The sequence below is a fragment of the Bombyx mandarina genome, chromosome 10 (assembly GCF_030267445.1).
Source record: "Bombyx mandarina strain Sakado chromosome 10, ASM3026744v2".
NCBI classification, from domain to species: domain Eukaryota; kingdom Metazoa; phylum Arthropoda; class Insecta; order Lepidoptera; family Bombycidae; genus Bombyx; species Bombyx mandarina.
In genome coordinates, this window is record NC_143217.1 from 8,504,712 (window position 1) to 8,523,888 (window position 19,177).

Sequence of the window (19,177 nt, forward strand, 5' to 3'; positions counted from 1 at the left end):
TGTGGAAGACCCCGAGAAGCTACCTCCAGCGGCTTTGTTTCTTTTCCCACATTTGGGCATTTTCACAGATACTAAACAGTCAATAAACCACCGTTATTACAAATTTAAACCTGAAGAAACACTAAATACACAAAATAAAACAAATCACACAACTTCATTCCTCGCGTTCCCGCAAAAGAGTTTTTTTAAGGTATTTTATGACCTGGTAGCTAAGACCTGCCTTAGGTCTTATTAAGTCATGCCTTATTTAAATTATATTCATATTTTTATGAAAAACTTTAAATGAAATGAAATGAAATGAAGATGATTAATTTGAGACATTATTCAACTGGGATGAAATTAAATAAAAAATATAATCTCAGTAAAATGGTGGTCATTTACTGAGATTTTTCAGTGGACTTTTTGGAGGATCCCGAGAAGTTACGTCCAGCGGCTTATTTTCATTTTTCTGATTTCAAACTGACTAAGCCGTGAAGCTAGAGAGGCTCTTCCCAAACCTGCAACTAGCATTTTACTGCAACATTACTTCATTCCGTCTCATCACGTTTCAATAAATTTCATACCAATTGATTACAGTCTTAAAAATAAGGCATCCCTATTGCGTAAAGCACCTGTATGCAATCAGTACCTGAGTGCCCTTTAGTAAGCGCGCGGTCAAAATGGAATAAGTACAAATGTAAAAAGTTCATTTAAAGTGTAAAGGTGCCACATAATTTTGTGGTCGTCGTGGCCTAACGGATAAGATGTCCGGTGCATTCGTGTTGAAGCGATGCACCGGTGTTCGAATCCCGCAGGCGGGTACCAATTTTTCTAATGAAATACGTACTCAACAAATGTTCACGATTGACTTCCACGATGAAGGAATAACATCGTGTAATAAAAATCATACCCGCAAAATTATAATTTGCGTAAATACTGGTGGTAGGACCTCTTGTGAGTCCGCGCGGGTGGGTACCACCACCCTGCCTATGTCTGCCGTGAAGCAGTAATACGTTTCGGTTTGAAGGGTGGGGCAGCCGTTGTAACTATACTTGAGACCTTAGAACTTATATCTCAAGGTGGGTGGCGCATTTACGTTGTGGATGTCTATGGGCTCCAGTAACCACTTAACACCAGGTGGGCTGTGAGCTCGTCCACCCATCTAAGCAAAAAAAAAAAAAAAAAAAAAAAAAAAAAAAAAAAAAAAAAAAAAAAAAAAAAAAAAAAAAAAAAAAAAAAAAAAAAAAAAAAAAAAAAAAAAAAAAAAAAAAAAAAAATGGCGCAACGCTCCTTTGCACACCTTGCACCATAGGTAAATCCGCCTCTGGTTTCGTATTAATCAACTTTATTTCATTTTTCTTCCTATAATTTTCCATATAATAACAGAATGTAATAATAAAATAAAATACTTGGGTTAAAAATCCCAATACCAGGACACATTATCTTAATAAAGACACTGTGGGTAATAGTAAGCTTGGTCTTTTAGTAGTATGAAAGGTAAATCTAAAACCTAAGTTAAACCTAAAATCTACTTAGGAGAATAATCTTATATGAGAGATAGGTTGAAAATGGGCCTATCTGTAAGCAGTAAATCACCACTCAAAAACCCATAATTTTTTTTCCTACCTAAGCTGGTAGCCTAGAGAGGCTATTCCAGCGGAACCTTAACTAGTAGGTGAGCTCACGGGGTTCAAACCTGACGACGATGCTAACACGAACCCTAGCAAGAGTCGTGCTTCGCAGAATCTACCACCGGATCGGAAACACGACCCACTGAGAAGATCCGGCGAGAAACTCAGTGGGCTGTGTCTGAGAGTTAATTTACTCGTCGAGCCCTTCGTCGCAAGCGACGGGTTCGACAAGAACGGTGACCGGTGCTTGAAGTACCTAAAAGCACCGTTAGTGGATCGGGAGGATCCGAGATGACGTGTTTTGGGCGACGTCGACTGCTTTCCATTCTGTCCGCGGGATCGGGAATGTAGTTACCGGCGGCCACGATGAGAGGGTTCTCGTGTCGTGCCACTTTGTCGAAGTGGCGCATCGACGCCGACTGCATATACTTACTGGTGGACTCTAAGTCCAGGTCGTCATGGAGGTCGACGTTCCTGACGAACCACGGGGCTCCGACGGCTATCCTGCAAAAACGGGATTGGATAATTTGAAATGATTTTAGGTGAGTGCGGGCCGCGTGAGCGAACACTACACTTGCATGGGTCATGACGGGGCGTATGCAAGTTTTGTAGAGTGTCACCTTATTTCTAAGGGACATTTTACTTCGCCTGCATATCATCGGGTAGAGACGTCCTAGAATGAAGGCGGCACGGTCGCGTACCGTCTTAATATGAGGGCGGAATGTCATCCTTCTGTCGAGGGTGACGCCTAAATATTTGACCTTCGGGGCCCACGGTATGGGCTGGTCGAACATCGTAATTGGGCGAATGGCGGAGGCGGAGGTGTCGACGCGCCTAGACGGGAGAGGGATGCTCAACGTGGTGTTCGAAGGGCGACCCCTTTTGAAGAGCACCGCTGTGCTTTCGTGGGGTTGATGTCAATGCGCCACTTCCAGAACCACTGTCCCATGGTGGTAGCTGCGGTCTGAAGTCGACGATGAAGCAACGCCTTCTTCCTACACGAGTAGTAGATGGCGGTGTCATCAGCGAAGAGCGCTAGATGGGTCTCCGGAGACCGGGGTATATCATTGATATACAAACTGAATAATAACGGGGAGAGGGCGGAGCCTTGCGGGACTCCGGCTGTGACGTGACGGGGGCGGGATCGCGTTCCCTCGACTCGATATCGGAACGAACGGTTCGACAAGTAGTCTCGTATGATGAGAAAACCCATTATAATAGCGTCACTGTATATAATTATTTTTTATCAGTGTGATACAAATGTAGCAATAATAATAAAAAACGGAGTGAGATACGGATATCAAAAATTAAATTGCTACAGGGGCGCTACTCTACAGACACTTTTTATACAGAAATTAAGCTCCTTACCCTCGACATTTAGAAGGTCTAAGCTTGCCACTGTAGGTAGATAGTATGGAGGGTAGAAGTAAGGAGAACCGTCTCTGCGTGTGAAAAAGTTTCCGTTAAAATCTGCTAAATAAAGGAGGCGTTACAGTAGCAGCCGGGTAAATTTTAAAAAACGGCGCTGAAAGTTATTAAAATAAGATAGAGAAATAAAAAAGGACGAAAGAACTTTAAGCACTACAAAATCACAAAAAGTATTTTACTTAAAGCTGATAAGAAAATGCAATCGATGTCTCCGCGTTTTACCACAGCAATAATTTTAGGTTATATTGACGAAATTAGTTTGGACTACGTAATCATGTGAGGTCTTGTATATTACACTGTCACTAACTACTCTAGTCATTAAATACATTAAATTTCCTAACTCAGCGTACTTCAATCAGGTAACAACTGCACAATTCATATCATACCCTGTGCCTATGCTAGCTCCATCATCAGGTTTGAGCCCCGTGAGCTCACCTACTAGCCACGGTTACGCTGAAATAGCCCCTAGGGCTATCAGCTTAGACAGGAAAAAAAAAAAATGCTAGCTCCATTCTGGAGGATTTTTGAACTGTTATTTAGTGTTGAAAGTGGGACACTTTCAAGCTTCTCCCATATGAGACGGTTCTCCTTACCTCTACCCTTCATAGTAGGTAGGTACCTACCTCTATAAAATAAATATGTTTGATTTTGAGTTTTGTTTTGTGACAGTTACATTGAAAAAGTCGTGACACTTGCAGCATGTGACACAATAACAAGATACAATGTAGGCAAAAGTAGCTTGCATATGCAGCCACGTGACTGACGTCATCATATACCACATAGGATTTAGGGAGTATAAAATTGCTTCAACACAGAGTTACTCCCAAAGAGTATATAATCACTATAACTGGTTACTCCAAAATGGTGTTTTCTTTGGTTCATTATTTATTTTAAAATTCATTGATGCGTTGTTTGCGAAATTTAAAAAAATATGGACAGTTAAAAATATTTTTTCTTGTACAATATTTTTAACATGCTTATATGTCGTGTAAGTGATGATAATCAAAAAACGAAACCAATGATTATGTACCTAGACATATTATGAACACAAATTTTTATTGTAATTTCAAAGTTCATAACATCCATTACTGACAGTTATTGTAAATTGAGAATTTTTAACGCATGCGCCATCCAGTTAAAGAATTCGGCCATATTGTGATGACGCATACAAGATCATAGGTCTCCGCCAGTGACGAGTCTTCTCGCAGTTGACGTGGCTACTACGTACCTTCCCGTTCACCCACTCCGGACGCAGCATAGACGGTGACGAGGAATACGTAACTGGTGAGTGCTTGTGAAGACTAAACTTGCGACCTGTCACGGTCGCATATATTTGGAATCGCAAATAATGTATGTTCCATATGATGATAAAATCACTCAAAAAGTTCCAAACACAGAGATAATCTGTGTCATTTACATGAAACGCGTTGTTAAGAAATACCGCGTTTTGGCTATGACGTGATGATGCCGTTTTAGGATATCCCGTGAACAACCTTGCAACGATAGAGCCAAGCTAAACAAATTGGTTTTGCAATACGCATAAAAACCTAATAATGAAGAATGCATAGAGAGTTGACCTTGAATTTTAGGTGACCTTAGTTGGCATGGAAGGGATGGTTGAAGAGAACGGCACCACAGGCGGTGCTGGCACGACGGATCCACTGGCCAGCGCGAGCTCTTCGACTCCGGGTTCCACTCCTCATGTTGTCACCAGTATAGTACAACTTACTCTACCCAGTCAGGCTCCCTCTGCACAGGTGTGAATTCTATCTTTAAGTTTAGTTGAGTGAATCAAATTAATACAAAACTTTAATATTATAGTTAAAAGGGGACATTTTCAATAATATCAGTAAACTGTTTGTTTTGTTTACAAATATTAAGACTAGATAGTACATATAAATCATTTTAAATTTTTGCAGGTGCAGTCTGTTATTCAACCTAATCAACAATCAGTGATACAAACAGCATCCAATATCCAATCTGTACAGATACCAAAGGGAAATGTTATACTTGTTAGTAAACCCAGTTCTGTAATACACACTACGCAAGGGACATTACAAACGTTACAGGTAAATTAAATATTCTCTAATCATTGCAGTAATTCACTCAATAGTGTTGAGGAAAGCCATCATTGTCTAACTTTTTGGTTAGGATAAAAACATTTTTTGAAATCAACCTTTATAGCATATTTAATGACCAAAATAAGCAATGACTAGAGTATGGTTCAATTGTAAATTTTCATAAAATCATACTAAATATCTAAAACAGAAAAAAGTGTCAAATTTTTTTTATTCCTATTTCTTATTTTAGATAAAACCAGAACCTAATACACTTGTGAATACACAAGGTCAGTCATGTAGTGATGAAAGCTGTGGCAGTGGTGATGAAAGTCCCAAACGTAAATATAGAGAAATGTTGACTAGACGTCCGTCTTATCGAAAAATTTTAAATGACCTTGGAGGAGCAGAAATTGCAGGTACAGTTTCTATTTTTACTGTTTTGGTGTATAATATAGACTTGTGATAGATGTAGTGCTGTGCATTGTGCGAATAATAGTCTGCTCAATAGTAAATTATGCAGACTTGATACACCTAAATCAATCATGAAATTTTTTGTCATTGGATCAGCTACCAATGTAATAATATGGAAAAAGCACTAATTTATCAAATGTATTGCTGTTAATAATACTGCAGTAGTAATGAAGATGCAATAATTATGATAACAATGTCATATTTTGTCTTTCAATAATAATCATAATTTGATCACAATGACTAAATATTTTTAATTAAAATTGGTTATTATCAATCAATATGCTACTAAATTGGCACAGTTAATTGTCGCTAGTACTAATGTTTCATAGCACCGAAAAAGCTAGTAGTAATATTTCTATACTAAGATAGGCCCACAACCCCTCTTTTTCAACCCATGTCCACTTAATACTGAGTGTAGTTCTCTTCACATGCACTCAATTCCCTTCAGTCTCTTGCCTTTCTCCATCTACATCCAGTACTTACTAGCTATTTTGACCATATCGTCAGTCCACCTCCTTGGTTGTCTGCTGACATTACTTTGCTCAAGGCCTACATATTATAAAACGACAACTGGAGCTCATAGAAACTGCAATGTGAATGAGATTGGATTATGATGTTCAATATTTTGCATTAATACAATGACCACCTTTGGTCAAACCGGACACATTATTATTTTTCACTAGAAATAGGTACAATACTGATACCCATGTGAGGGCTCATGGTATTCCAAATTTAAAATTAAAGAGGGTTTTATATGCTGTTTATTGATATCAGAAAAACCAGAGCCAGAACCAAGTCACTCCCACTGTGGAGCTCCAAGATATTACTTAAAGTGGTGGAAATTACTAGCAGTAGCTTAGAGATACCAATTCTTGTATTTAAGACGAAACTGATTTCTCTGACTTAAGATATCATTAGGTTTGTTATACATATTACAATCTAATTCTCTTATTATTATATATTTTGAGCCTGGCTAAATTCTTAATGCATTAAATTTGGAGGTGAGGTGAGGATTTAACTTCCCTCATTAGTGGAGTTAGCACCTCTATTAATTGTTAATGTAGATAAAAAAAATACAATTACAAGTAAAATATAATAGTTTCGTTAATACTCTTTGTCAATTTCCACACATGTGTATGTACAGTATATAAAAAATAATATATGATCTACAAATTTTGTTCAGTAAGTTTTTAAATGTGAAGCTAACCAAAACGCTTGAAGTAGGCTGTATCCGTTTCTTCTTTTGCAATTGTTGGGCAATCGGTCAGTCCATTTAGACAAAGATACTTTTCACTTTTATTGTAAGTCATTAATGAAATAATTTAGAAAAAACTCCTGAAAGACGAATAAATTGAAAACTTTAAATTTAATGTCATTCCATTTGTATCCAAAAATAAAACTTGAATAACTTGAGTTTAATAATTTTTACTTTCAAACATTACTCTGGTAGGAAATCTTGTTCATTAATACAACTTACAAATTTAACCAACTTAGCTCTCAAAATAATTAACGGAATAATATCTTGATACTAAATAAAAATATCTTCATTGTATAAGTATGCAAGTTTTTTTTGTTCCAATTGATGCGATTGAGTTGAAACTTTTTTACATTCAGGAAAATAATACTAAGGTATTTGCAAATAGCAGTCTTAGTCGTAGTCTAAGTTCCATCTACATCTAATGTTAAATATAATTTTGTTAAAATGAAAGTTAGGCTTAAACCGTAAAACAAATTAAAATCTGGCATGATTACCGTCCACGGTAAGATAAGTAAGATTGTACATGAATTGTTTAAAATAAATAATAGCATAGAAATGGTTATTGACCTTTTTATAGGTACTATGAACTTTTTATACTTTTCCGCTCTTGTAGCCGAAATAAAAAGTGAAAATTAATTTTTATAATACTGAGTATAAACTTTACTGGATTATTATAATTAAAAATTACTAACCATTATAAAATGATAATTAAGTTAACTACGAAATAAATAAATTGATTGTAAAATACTCTGCATCATTCCGTAGTCAGAAAATAACATTCATCACCAGATGACTAGTAACATGAATTGTCGATTAATTCATTTCCTTTTTTAATATTTATTATATTTGTTTTGAGTTCACATTTTAAAGACGTGTCTTTAAAAACGAAACGCTTTCTATCGAGATGCGACTGTGTCGGTCTTCAATTTCCGCAACCAGTTACCAATCATTCTAATGATATACGTACTTAACATATGTTCGGGAATTACTTCCACGATAAAGAAATAGCATCGTGTATAGAAAAATCGAACCCGCAATCATTATAATTTGCATGATTACTAGTTTCTTGTAGCGCCGCACGAGCACGTACCAATACCCTGCCTATTTCAGCCGCAAAGCAGTAACACGGAACACAGTTTGAAGAATGCAGATCGATTTGAAGGGTAGTTGTCGTGGCGTGCAACCTTTTTGACAGGACATAAGACCTACAACGACTAGACATAGACACAGACTCAGATAGACCCTTGACAAGAATTCAAAAATAAAGAGAGAAATGGAACGAGGACGCACGTGACTAGCAGCAGCCAGTACTTCTTTTGACTTCCTAAAAGACTGACACGAACCAGACGACAAGGAACGAATTGAACGTTCTCATATATACATAAAATAGACGACAAAAGAACGAACCGACCGTTCAGTAGTATTGATTACATTATACAATTGAGACAAAGTTTCATGTCTCAGTTGGATGGCTCTGTCTTTGGGGTCCGCTAACCGCTGAACAACAGGTAGGCCGTGTGCTACAAGAAATATAACGCGAAAACTTCTGTTAGAGGTGCTCTGCGTCCCTTCGATACCTTAGTTCTCTCGCGTCCAATAATTATTGTGTAAATCTTGTAAGACTGAGAATAGATCTATATACAAACTTACAACAATCGCGCTCGGGTTCGACTATCGGTTCACCTAATGGACAATATAAATAATACAGCGCCTGTTTACTGAAAAAATATATACAATTAAATTGAAATAGTTTAAATAAATTGCAAAATTAATGAGAGTGAAAACTGTGCCGTTAAACTTATTCGAAATTCATGATTTCAACATAAAAATAATCTTTGTTATGTTTAATGTCCGAATATTATTTTCAATGCAACTAGCATTAAATATAATTTAGTACGGAGGTAACAGAGGTCTTCGATATTGAACTAGATAGCAATCCAAATATAAGATGCTAATAACGTTGCAGACAATCGCATGGGATCTAGACCAGGATGTGAGACTGAAGTGTCGCTGTCACCTTCTTTATCTTTTGCACCAGGTCAGTTAAATGTACCATCGTGGACAATATATGTTTCTGTGTGCAACATGTGTCACTAACTACTTACGACACCTCATAGTAACTGACCATTGAAATTAGGCGCCTAACCACCTTTAGGAGTGATCATTTTTCAAACGTTTCCAACCATTTTTCTGAGATCATTAAACTTTGTGAGTCGTTAAGACTTGAATTGGTTTTATGTGTTATGACCCTTTGGTTAACAAGTTATAGCTTAGCACATACGATATATAATCAAAATACAAATTAAAGATAGAATATTCAAGATAATAAAATTTGTTTATTTTAAAATCAATAAGGTTTGCAACAATCGACAGAATGTACCTACCTAATTCGAATAAAATTTTGATGACGATGTAAACTTGTTGAGCAACTGTGTTGTTTTTTTTACATAATTTGGAAAGGTGTGTTTAGTTAAATTTCATATTCACACAATAGTCATAATTTTATTAATATCACATGATAATAAACCGACCATATTTGTTTTTTTTTGTAGTGACTAGTTGTGTGTTTAAATCATTGAAACGTTAACTAACATCGGCGTCTATACTATTTTCGGGTTTTCTGCCAATTACAATTAAATATAAAATGTTGAAAATACATGTCGAACAAAACATGTAACTAAGTCATTTAGAAAACCGCGAAGCCTTGTTTGTTATTCCAGCCGGTCCGATGACGTAACCGGTCGACGACATACAATGACGTAATGTCTCGAAATGCGTATTTCTTTGTACTAAATTTTGATTCTTGATATTTTAAATTATATTGCGTATACATAATATGAATTTTGTTTTTAAGTTATAATCAATTTTATTGTTTCTTTAAATCAACGAATAAACTTAGGAAAATTAAAAAAAGCAGGTGCTTTAAATTTTATTAACCATTTGCTGTCTTTTTTTTCCTACCTAAGCTCAGTAAGCTGATAGCCTTGAAGGCTATATCAGCGTAACCGGACGAGGGCTGCTGTCCTAAGGCTAATGTAATGTAAGACTATATTAATATGTTCAATACGTATGAACACTGCACCTCAAAGAGTTAAAAATCAATCAATACATAAAAAACATAAAATAACAGTTAATTTGATGAATCAAATTTATGATTCATGGTTAGATTTGTGAATCACCGATCTTGAGAATTTAATACAAAACAAAGGGCTTTATTAATAAACATTGCGTAACGTACATAGTAGGGAATTTTATTATTTATACTATGTTTTGTCTCTTTTTATTGGATTTAGAACTCATCATGCCTGCCGGAAACTACATAGCCGATCCTGCGGATCAAATGGTAAATAGTCGACGTCGCCCAAAACACGTCATTTCGGATCCTGCTTACCCACTAACGGTGCTTTTAGGTACCCCTAGCACCGGTCATCGTTCTCGTCGAACCCGTCGCTTGCGACGAAGGGCTCGGCGAGTAAATTAACCCACAAACCCAGCTCACTGAGTTTCTCGCCGGATCTTCTCAGTGCACGCTTCTCAAGCACGGCTCTTGCTAGGGTTCGTGTTAGCAACATCGTAAGGTTTGAGCCCCATGAGCTCACCTACTAGTTAAGGTTACGCTGATATGGTCTCTCTAGACCATCAGCTTAGGTAGGACCAAAAAAAGTCTTAACCTTAAACTTATGCGGTCCTAAGACCGATTGACAATTAACACTTTGCCAGCAATCCCTTCTGCGTCGAGTTAGAATGTATGAATCGTAGTGCTCATGTTTATCAGGGATTCTGATATCAATAACGGCAGCACTCACGGAGGTGCATTAATGAAAGACTATCCGATTCAGGTACTTAATTTAAAAAAAAAAATTTTTTCCTTGTCAAAGTTGTATGACAAAACAAGGAACATCTATCTGCTTTTAATTTTATATGCATTTTTTTAACGTTTAGTTATTGTGCGTGATACCAACAATTGTATGATTTTTTTTATAATTGTACTTTTTGTATGCAATGTATATATATACAGTCAAAACCGTTTACTGCGACATCGTTTAATACAACATGCCGGTTATAATAACCTAGAACAAAGGTCCCGGCTGAATGCCATATGACCGCCTTATTAAAAATTTTGCTTTCTACGACATTGGTAATAACGACATACCTCATAAAACGACCACATTTAACTAATATTTCGGAGAATTAGATCTGTTAGAACGACAGGCTAAGCTGTATTGTAAACAATTTGAATAGGTATCCACATTTGTCTTCAATGGCTATTAAAATCAGGAAAGAAAACAATAGAATTTAGTTTAATGTAGGGTCTTTTCTAATTCTTAGAAACAAAACACGTGCACGCGGTAGTCAAAGCCCGCTGCTTCATATCTCTTCAGTTCGTTTGTTACTTATCTATACACAAGACGCACTAAAACTTTGTGGAGTTATTCGTGAAACTTTCAAAATGTTGCAAAGAAAAAGAAAACAAATTAATATTGAAAAAAAAATCGCGTATTTTGTAAATATATTTTTCCAATAATTCCCTATCGATTTGTTTGTACTTGCACGATACACATTAAACATCACCGGTTGTTACGACTATCGGTTTTTACGACTGAATATGAGCAGTCCCTTCGATGTCGTTATAACAGATTTTGACTGTATATATTTTTTTTTATTCTTTATTAGAGCCATACACCTATTAAGGTTAAGTCGGCTCGCAATATAAATTAAGAGAAAGAAAAAAGTTTCACTCAATTAGATGTACTGCGTATGAACGTGAACGAAGACTAACATCCAACATACCAACAAATAAATTTGTTGTTAAATAACAAAGCTACTTTATAAATTAGAGTCGTACTCGTTTGAAATTTCTAATTTGGACTTAAAGTTGTATATTATCTCCACTCCAATCCAAATCCTCAGGAGATAGGGCTTACAAAATTAGTATCCATTAAACTAAAGAACCTTCAACAGAAAAGTGCTCACTTATCTGTAAACATTTGTCGCTCACAGACGAAGGTCACGCTTCCATCTCATAAAGCGATTACGAGCCCAGAGACCACAACGTAGATTTCGCAGCGGACTTCAATCTGTCCGCAGTAGTGTCAATTTGTTGAATTCTTCTTCTCAGAATTTGCGACAATACTTAGGATATTAAAGGGAACACCGAACACTACTGCTGTTGGGTTTCACCTTAATTTACAAAATCATTATTACGATAAGAAATAGAAATTAAAGTCTAAATAAAAAAGCAAACAATAATCTTTACGCAAAATGAAATTTTTTTTAAGTAGTACGGTTATGGTTAACAGATTAGCGTTTTAAAAATTTCCTAATTTAAGTGCGATACAAATTACTGCATTATTTACGAGTAATAACATTATAAAATAGAGGATATGTACGTATGCACGTATGTATGTATGCAGGTCGCGTGTAACATTATACTTTTGTGAGCAATATGCTTTCGGTGTCTTTTTATCACAAAAAATACATAATGTAATTCAGTTTTTAGAGCAGGTTCTTTTGCACGGAATGTGTTGCCTGTTGAATGGTTCGTAACACGCGACAACTAGTTTAATGTAAAATTAACTGTACTGTTGATGTTGTACTTTCGTAAGAGTGATAGCTGTCGCTGGCCTCTGTTAGTACAAGTAATGATCTGAGAGCTTTATGGCTCGAAATAAAAATAATAAAAAATAAAATGGTAAATACTGCAGTTAATGTGCTTTTGTTTCCGATTTCTTCTAGAACGGGATTGTATCGATTCAGTACAATTAAATTCCACTTACATCTCTTAAAATACTCCATAAATCAGTGAAGAATCGTCCATCGTTCATAAATAGATGGACTATTGTTATAATGCGACTGGTCTATGGCTATAGTCTGCATTGTATACACGTCTAGTTAGAAAGTCTTTGCATTTTCCCCAAAAAGTAACAAACACTATGTAGTGTCATAATCTACAAACAAACGATTTGGCATTCAGATTTTACTAATGATTATTTCTGTATAGTCATTCCAGCTGGAACTATACAAACTGACAGCGGATTGCACACGTTGGCCGTGTCCGGAGCGGCGGGGGGCGGAGCCATAGTGCAGTATGCAGCGAATCAAGATGGACAATTCTATGTACCGGGTTAGTGTCGTAACCTGTAAATAATTACAACTTTAAAAACATACAAATATTAGGTATTTGTAAAAATTAAAATGAATAAACGTACTGACTTTGTAGGTCCCATACTAGAAGACCAAACGCGCAAACGAGAACTACGACTAATGAAAAACCGAGAAGCCGCTAGGGAATGCCGCAGAAAGAAAAAGGAGTACATCAAGTGCCTTGAAAACAGAGTTGCAGTCCTTGAAAACCAAAATAAAGCGCTAATAGAAGAGTTGAAAACATTAAAGGAATTATATTGCCAACAGAAAACGGAATGAGGTCAAGCTGGCTAACTGGGTGTGCCGTTACCCGGCCGATAAGAGCCAGCGGCACATTTTGAGTCTTGTATTAAAATTCACAATTAATTATCGATTCGTTCGAATCCCGAACACGAATTACGAAACTGTTCGTTATTAACTGTATTGTAAATAAAATCACTTAAAAACTAAGCATGGACGGTCCAGAAAATATTTTTCTTAAAGTATTGTTAGATTTGATAATGTTTTTTTTTTGTTAGTTTATTATTTTCTGTTGTTATTTTATCAGTTTAGTCGATTTTGATACTATTGGCAAATCAACCAGTATGTCTTGGTGTTTTAAAAAAAAAAAGAAACTTGTTTCTGATGAGATCATAAATATGAAATATGTATAGTCAAAACAGCTTTATTTACCATTCCAGATGTATAATAATAAACATGTATTTATTATTTCGGTGCCATTTCCAAAACAATTTCTAATGAAACTTCTATATTGATTGAAACCGACTTTGCTGGTGTGCTTGCATGGTTATTTTATTGATTTGTTGCTTTTGTTCTTGTCGGGATGTTTAGTTGGTGTATGTCACACGTTGACTGTGATTATGATGCTGAAGTGATAGATGTTACACTATGTAAGTCTAGTGTTTCACCACCACTCAGGGTGTTGGTAATGGATAAGCCAAAGTTAATATTTTAGTTATTTTTGTGCAATACCAACATTGTAATGTACAGTTATTTTCTGCTGTGCGTCTCGCTTATGATTTTCAGAGACATTGGTATTTTTTGTACATGTTGTAGAAATAAAGAGAATTTTAGATTGTATAAAAGAGAAATTGTACATAAATATATTTTTACTGAAGAAAGTGGACAGCGCGTAATAGTGATATTACGAAATTTGTATTTTTAATGTATAAAATTTTAATCATTTAAAAAAATAGCTGTTTTAGAACTTGTTGTATTTCACGAGACGATTTCAAAATTTAATTTTATCGTGTCTGTGAATGACTAGCATTTTTGCTCATTGTTCTTTAATACAATGAGCGTTCAAGTATTAAGTGAGCAGACTCTTCATTAACTCTGTTCTTCTGCTGTATCAGTAAAATAACAAAAACGTAAAACTGATTTTCAAAAGGTTTCTTGACTTTTGCGTTAAATAGATACCATTGTGTATATAGAATATATTTGATTGTCTATGTCTGCTACCCTATGTAATACTTGAACGACCTCTCGTTATAAATCATCAAATGTCTACGTAAAAGAATGTGGAACCACTACATGTTTTGTTAAGTTTATAGAAAATGAGAAAGGGTAATTTTTATTTTAACAATCGAGAGTTATATAAGATTTTATCCTTATCATGGTTGATGTATTTTGCGGTAGGAGCCATACAGATTATGATTTACGTTTTGTATTACATTAAATAATCTATTTCGTTTACATGATTTTTTTTTGTTAACGGTAATTATATAATTAAACCGCATACACATCATCCATGATAGGACGTGTAGATTAAATAATTTATAGAAATTGTGGAAAGTGCCTTTGAATTAGAAAGAATAAAGTTTATACCAACATAGCTGTATGTTAACTTAATGCTATTTATAAATAATAATATTAACTGTTTGACGTAAATATGCCCGTTGTTTGTTCATTTTAATAGTACCTTTCTTAATTTCATATGATCTTCAACTTGCAATTAGCTGTAGGTCAAACAATATTTTACATCAATGTTCTAATTGACAAACTATTCTTGGGAACGTCGCGGTCGACTACTCGACAAGTGAGAAATAGTCAACGCCATCAATAGCTATTATACTCTATAAAGTGCCGGAAAATACTAAATAAAGATATTAAATCATTGTTTCTGTTCATTCGAGTTATATTAAAAACGGAAATTCCCTAATATAATTTGTAAACACGTCCTACGACGTCACACCATCATTGCGGTGTTTCATTATAATTTTTACGCAAATTCTGTAATATATACCTATATTTATGTATGTTTAACTTCAAATCTCAAGATTAAAATATAAAAGTAACGTGCATACTAAACCGCAAACAGAGTTTTCACACACCATAACGGGGCTATTTTTGATAATTAGTTAAGTACATAGGGGCACGAAGATTCAATACTGTTGAAAAAATGAGCATACCTAGACCAAATTTAAATACGATCTAGGTTTATTGGCTGGCATAGTTTAATTATCTAACGTTGCGTTATAATCAAATCAAACAAAGACCGCTGCTACTAGAACTGAGTTTTGAATCTATTGTTATTTAACGTGGATTTGACGTATCCTGTGGTTTTGATGATGAATACCGACAAATCAATTATGTCCAATATTGGCGATTGCAAATGTAGACAGAGTAATATCTATCGCATTCTGAATTGTGTTTTTGTTGTGATTAGAAGATGAATCTTTAGTACATAATACAAGAATCGGTAAAATCGATTGACTTCAAGATGACGTTACTGTAGCAAATTTTGAAAAGAAAAAAAACTTTATGTTTATAGTATCCCAGCAAATTTGACGCTTAACGGTTATGGTAATAAAATGCTACTTTGATACAAATGCCAAACAGTATATTTATTAATCATTTGTTATAGGTACTGACATAATTAGCTTATTATTTGAATTTGAACTTCAAAAGCAAAGGCAACTAACAAATATATATTTTTTTATCAGTCTACGGACGTCCACTGCTGGACACAGGCCTCCTCCAAACCTCGCCACAAAGATTGGTCCAGCGTTGTTTGCATCCAGCGAATCCCCGCGAATCTTAATAGGTCGTCGGTCCATCTTGCAGGCCTACCTACGCTACGTCTTCCGGTACCCACTCAAGAACTTTCTGGCCCTAACGGTCATCCGTTCTACGAGCAATGTGCCCTAACCACTGCCACTTCAACGTCGCAATCTTTTGGACTATGTCGTTTTCCATGGTTTTCCTGCCAATCTCCTCATTTCTGATTTGAATGAAAATGAAAAAAAAAACTAACACCTTACACAGGCTTAATGCTGTTGGAACCAGGCGAGCTTACGGCCCTCCAGATGTCAGGAGATTACTGGAGTCCGCAGCCAACGGCCATCGTAATTATCTCTTGTGAAAATATCGAGGTCCTGTCTTCAATCTGGAACTCATGTTTGCTTCGTGCCAGAAACAGATGGCACACATGACGAATGGAACGGAAATATAGATCCAGACGATTTGGTTAATGCAATTGGCGATCTTTTTTCCTCTTGTAACTACAATGCGGTTCATATATCCTAAATTGGCTTTCATCGTCTTTGTTTTGGACTGCGCACAGGCTGTGCATATACTCTGCTATGCCGATCACTAGTGACGGCCGCGATGCAGCGTCCTCCTTGCGCCGTATTCCTCGTTGCTGAGGGTCGTGACCATCCTTTTGTATCACCTTCGCACGCACGATCTTTCTCCATCTATTCTTGTCTCTGGCGGTGTGGAGGGCGTTGTGAAACGTGGAATCAAAAGCGGTGCGGATCTGGTCGGACCAACGTATTGGGCTGCGCCCCCGAGGGAGGCGATGCAGCGTAGCGAACGCAATTTCAGGAGCGGGCAGATTTTCTGCCAAAGCCGAAATTTCTTAGCACTAAATCAAACCATTCAATCGCATAACACTATACTATCAGTACTTGAGCTAGTTCGAAAGATGTAGGAAAATTTGTGAGTTCACAACAACGACCCGAAAATAGAAAAATAGGAGCAATTTCATTTGTCAAGAAGAAAAAACTTGAGGCCAATAGTCGGGACCCATGGTATTTAGAGTTACATGTGACCCATCAAAACCACACTGGTAGACCAATTCAAAACAAGGTGTTGGTTGGTTCAATAAAAAATATACCTACATTTTGTATAAAAACTGTACATGCAACATTTCAGTAGTATATTATTATTTTTAACACAATAAAAGTAGTATCTGAGTATAATAGATTATAGCTTAGCCTGTATCATAGATAATACACTTAAAAGGCCAGTATTCTTGGTCCTTGGTATGTCCCTAAATGACAGTGACCACTCACCATCAGGTGTGTCCTACTTGGCCATCTACAGCAATAAAAAAGGAATGCAAATCTCGACCAAACATTCTATAACAATATGTTTTCATTATTTAAGATTTTAAGCATGACCTATATCTACGTTTTTGGGAAATATTTGTATTATGTTGTAGTGTAATATATACATTAAACAAAATTTATAATCAAAAAATTAAATTAAACTGCTAAACTAAAACAGCATCAATTACTTTATGTAAGTATAATGAATACAAGCTGAAAAATAATTATAAATTACAAATGAAGTGGTTGAAAATTTAATCATTTTACTTATTTGATGATTAATAAAAGTAAGTTTACTTTTACTGTAAGCAAATAAACATTATTACAAAAATAATAAACCACTGAACAATAAGAAATTTATTAGATATTGAATAATGACAAGCTCTATAAAAGTGTATGAAATACACAGATTGTGTAGATTAAAACAATGAATTTTGCAAAAAAACAACACTTTTTCCTTTTGCACTTGTCATTCGATTAAGTCAAGAACTTAGTCATCAAAATTCTGAGACAGCAAAAAGTTAGCTGCAAGATTCTCATTTTTTTCACAAGCAAAATAAGCTTGTATCACCATATGTTCGGGAAAACCAAGAGCTTTTAATCTTTCAATAGCTTCTTTATCTTGAGCAGACACTTGAATAACATTCTGTGACCCTAATTGAGGTTGTTGAATATCAGCAACATTCTCATCTGATGCTACTCCCGCAGCAGAAGGGTTCACTGGTTCATTTAACATTCTGACAAAGGCTTCTTGATGTTGGCTGATTACTTGTAATAAAGCTGGATTTGTCTGACCAATCTGCTGTAACACAGCATTTAACAAATTGGGATTCTGTTGAATAACAGCACGCATTTGCTGAAATTGTGGTTGATCTCGCAGGAAGGCTAATGGGTCTTCATCAGAACTTTCTTCAGCTTCTTGTTCATGTAGCAATTCTTCAGGAATACCTGTTATTAAATATTCTACAGCTCTTTCTCTATTATTAAATGAGGCGCGTAATGCTTGTTCAACTTGTGGCCTATCATATCCCATATCCATAATACTTTGGATAGTTGCTTCTAACTCAGCATCACTAGTGGTGTTGGGAGTCTCGGTAACTCGCTCAGTTTCTGCTGTAGTAGGTTTGACTACTTCTTCAGGAGGAACAGTCTTAGGCTTAGCATCACCACTATCAGTGGAAGCACTTTCGCCTGCTTCGGGTATGGAAGTTGATGTAGGTTGGCTCTCGGAGACTTTAGGTTTTGTAACCATAATAACAATGAATTTCTTTTCATCTATGTTGTAAGAATTTATTTTGTTGTCGTCCAGAAGAATTTTTCCCGCATAAATAAGTCTTTGATGGTCGGCGACAAAATCCTTCCCTTTTTCCACTTCAATTTTTAACTTCAATGCTTTCACAGTTTCTTCTGGATCTATTTCAATTTGAAATGTTTGCTGTTGTAAAGTTTTTAGCGTCACCAACATTTTTACACTTTTCTTAATATATTAGATGATTCAGTAAGTTGTGCACAAAATTTATATCAACTGAATTCTGACTCGACAGAATTATGCAGTAAACATAACCCATAGATTATACACTTAATATATTTGAGATAGATGCGCAACTCTCATTTTTATTTTTGCTTTAGTTAGAGCCCAGGACAGCAGGCGTCGCTGCTGTCGATTATTAATCTCCCTACCCCCCACCAGGTGGCTTTTTTAGTAATTTTAATATTTTTTATAATTAACTCTCTTTATGAAAAAATCTTATCGTTTAGAATCGCTGAAATTCCCGGTAGTACTTATGAAATATTAAAGAACGTTTGATTGTGTTCAGCATTCTAATCGATAAGACCTTTTCATACAGAGAGAAAACAGTTTTTTTAAATAAA

At 35.7% G+C, this 19,177-nt stretch overlaps 2 protein-coding genes across 11 annotated transcripts; one reads left to right on the forward strand and one right to left on the reverse strand.

Moving 5' to 3' along the window:
- The first annotated feature begins 3,573 nt into the window (after positions 1 to 3,573).
- Positions 3,574 to 15,100, forward strand: CrebB (Cyclic-AMP response element binding protein B). 10 transcript variants are annotated; one of them, XM_028185837.2, is made up of 8 exons: positions 3,575 to 3,649; positions 3,708 to 4,322; positions 4,628 to 4,795; positions 4,958 to 5,107; positions 5,349 to 5,514; positions 8,794 to 8,865; positions 12,829 to 12,951; positions 13,048 to 15,100. In XM_028185837.2, the coding sequence occupies exons 3-8, from the start codon at positions 4,643 to 4,645 to the stop codon at positions 13,248 to 13,250; spliced, it is 867 nt and encodes a 288-aa protein (XP_028041638.1). In that variant the 5' UTR covers positions 3,575 to 3,649; positions 3,708 to 4,322; positions 4,628 to 4,642; the 3' UTR covers positions 13,251 to 15,100. The 10 variants fall into 10 exon arrangements, with proteins under 10 accessions (XP_028041642.1, XP_028041638.1, XP_028041643.1 ...); XM_028185841.2 differs by lacking the exon at positions 8,794 to 8,865 and having other exon boundaries at positions 3,574 to 3,649; XM_028185842.2 differs by lacking the exon at positions 8,794 to 8,865 and having other exon boundaries at positions 13,060 to 15,100.
- Positions 15,101 to 17,647: 2,547 nt separating this feature from the next.
- Positions 17,648 to 18,868, reverse strand: Rad23 (UV excision repair protein Rad23). Its single transcript, XM_089730554.1, has one exon. It carries the CDS (start codon positions 18,768 to 18,770, stop codon positions 17,796 to 17,798), a length of 975 nt encoding a protein of 324 aa, XP_089586680.1. The 5' UTR covers positions 18,771 to 18,868; the 3' UTR covers positions 17,648 to 17,795.
- Between the last annotated feature and the right edge of the window lie 309 nt (positions 18,869 to 19,177).

Excerpts from the sequence above, each read along its gene's own strand:
- Rad23 (XM_089730554.1), bottom strand. The coding sequence starts at position 18,770 with ATGTTGGTGACGCTAAAAACTTTACAACAGCAAACATTTCAAATTGAA.
- CrebB (XM_028185837.2), top strand. The coding sequence starts at position 4,643 with ATGGAAGGGATGGTTGAAGAGAACGGCACCACAGGCGGTGCTGGCACG. Across the intron at positions 5,108-5,348 it reads GGACATTACAAACGTTACAG|ATAAAACCAGAACCTAATAC; the intron begins GTAAATTAAATA and ends TTCTTATTTTAG. Across the intron at positions 12,952-13,047 it reads TGGACAATTCTATGTACCGG|GTCCCATACTAGAAGACCAA; the intron begins GTTAGTGTCGTA and ends CTGACTTTGTAG.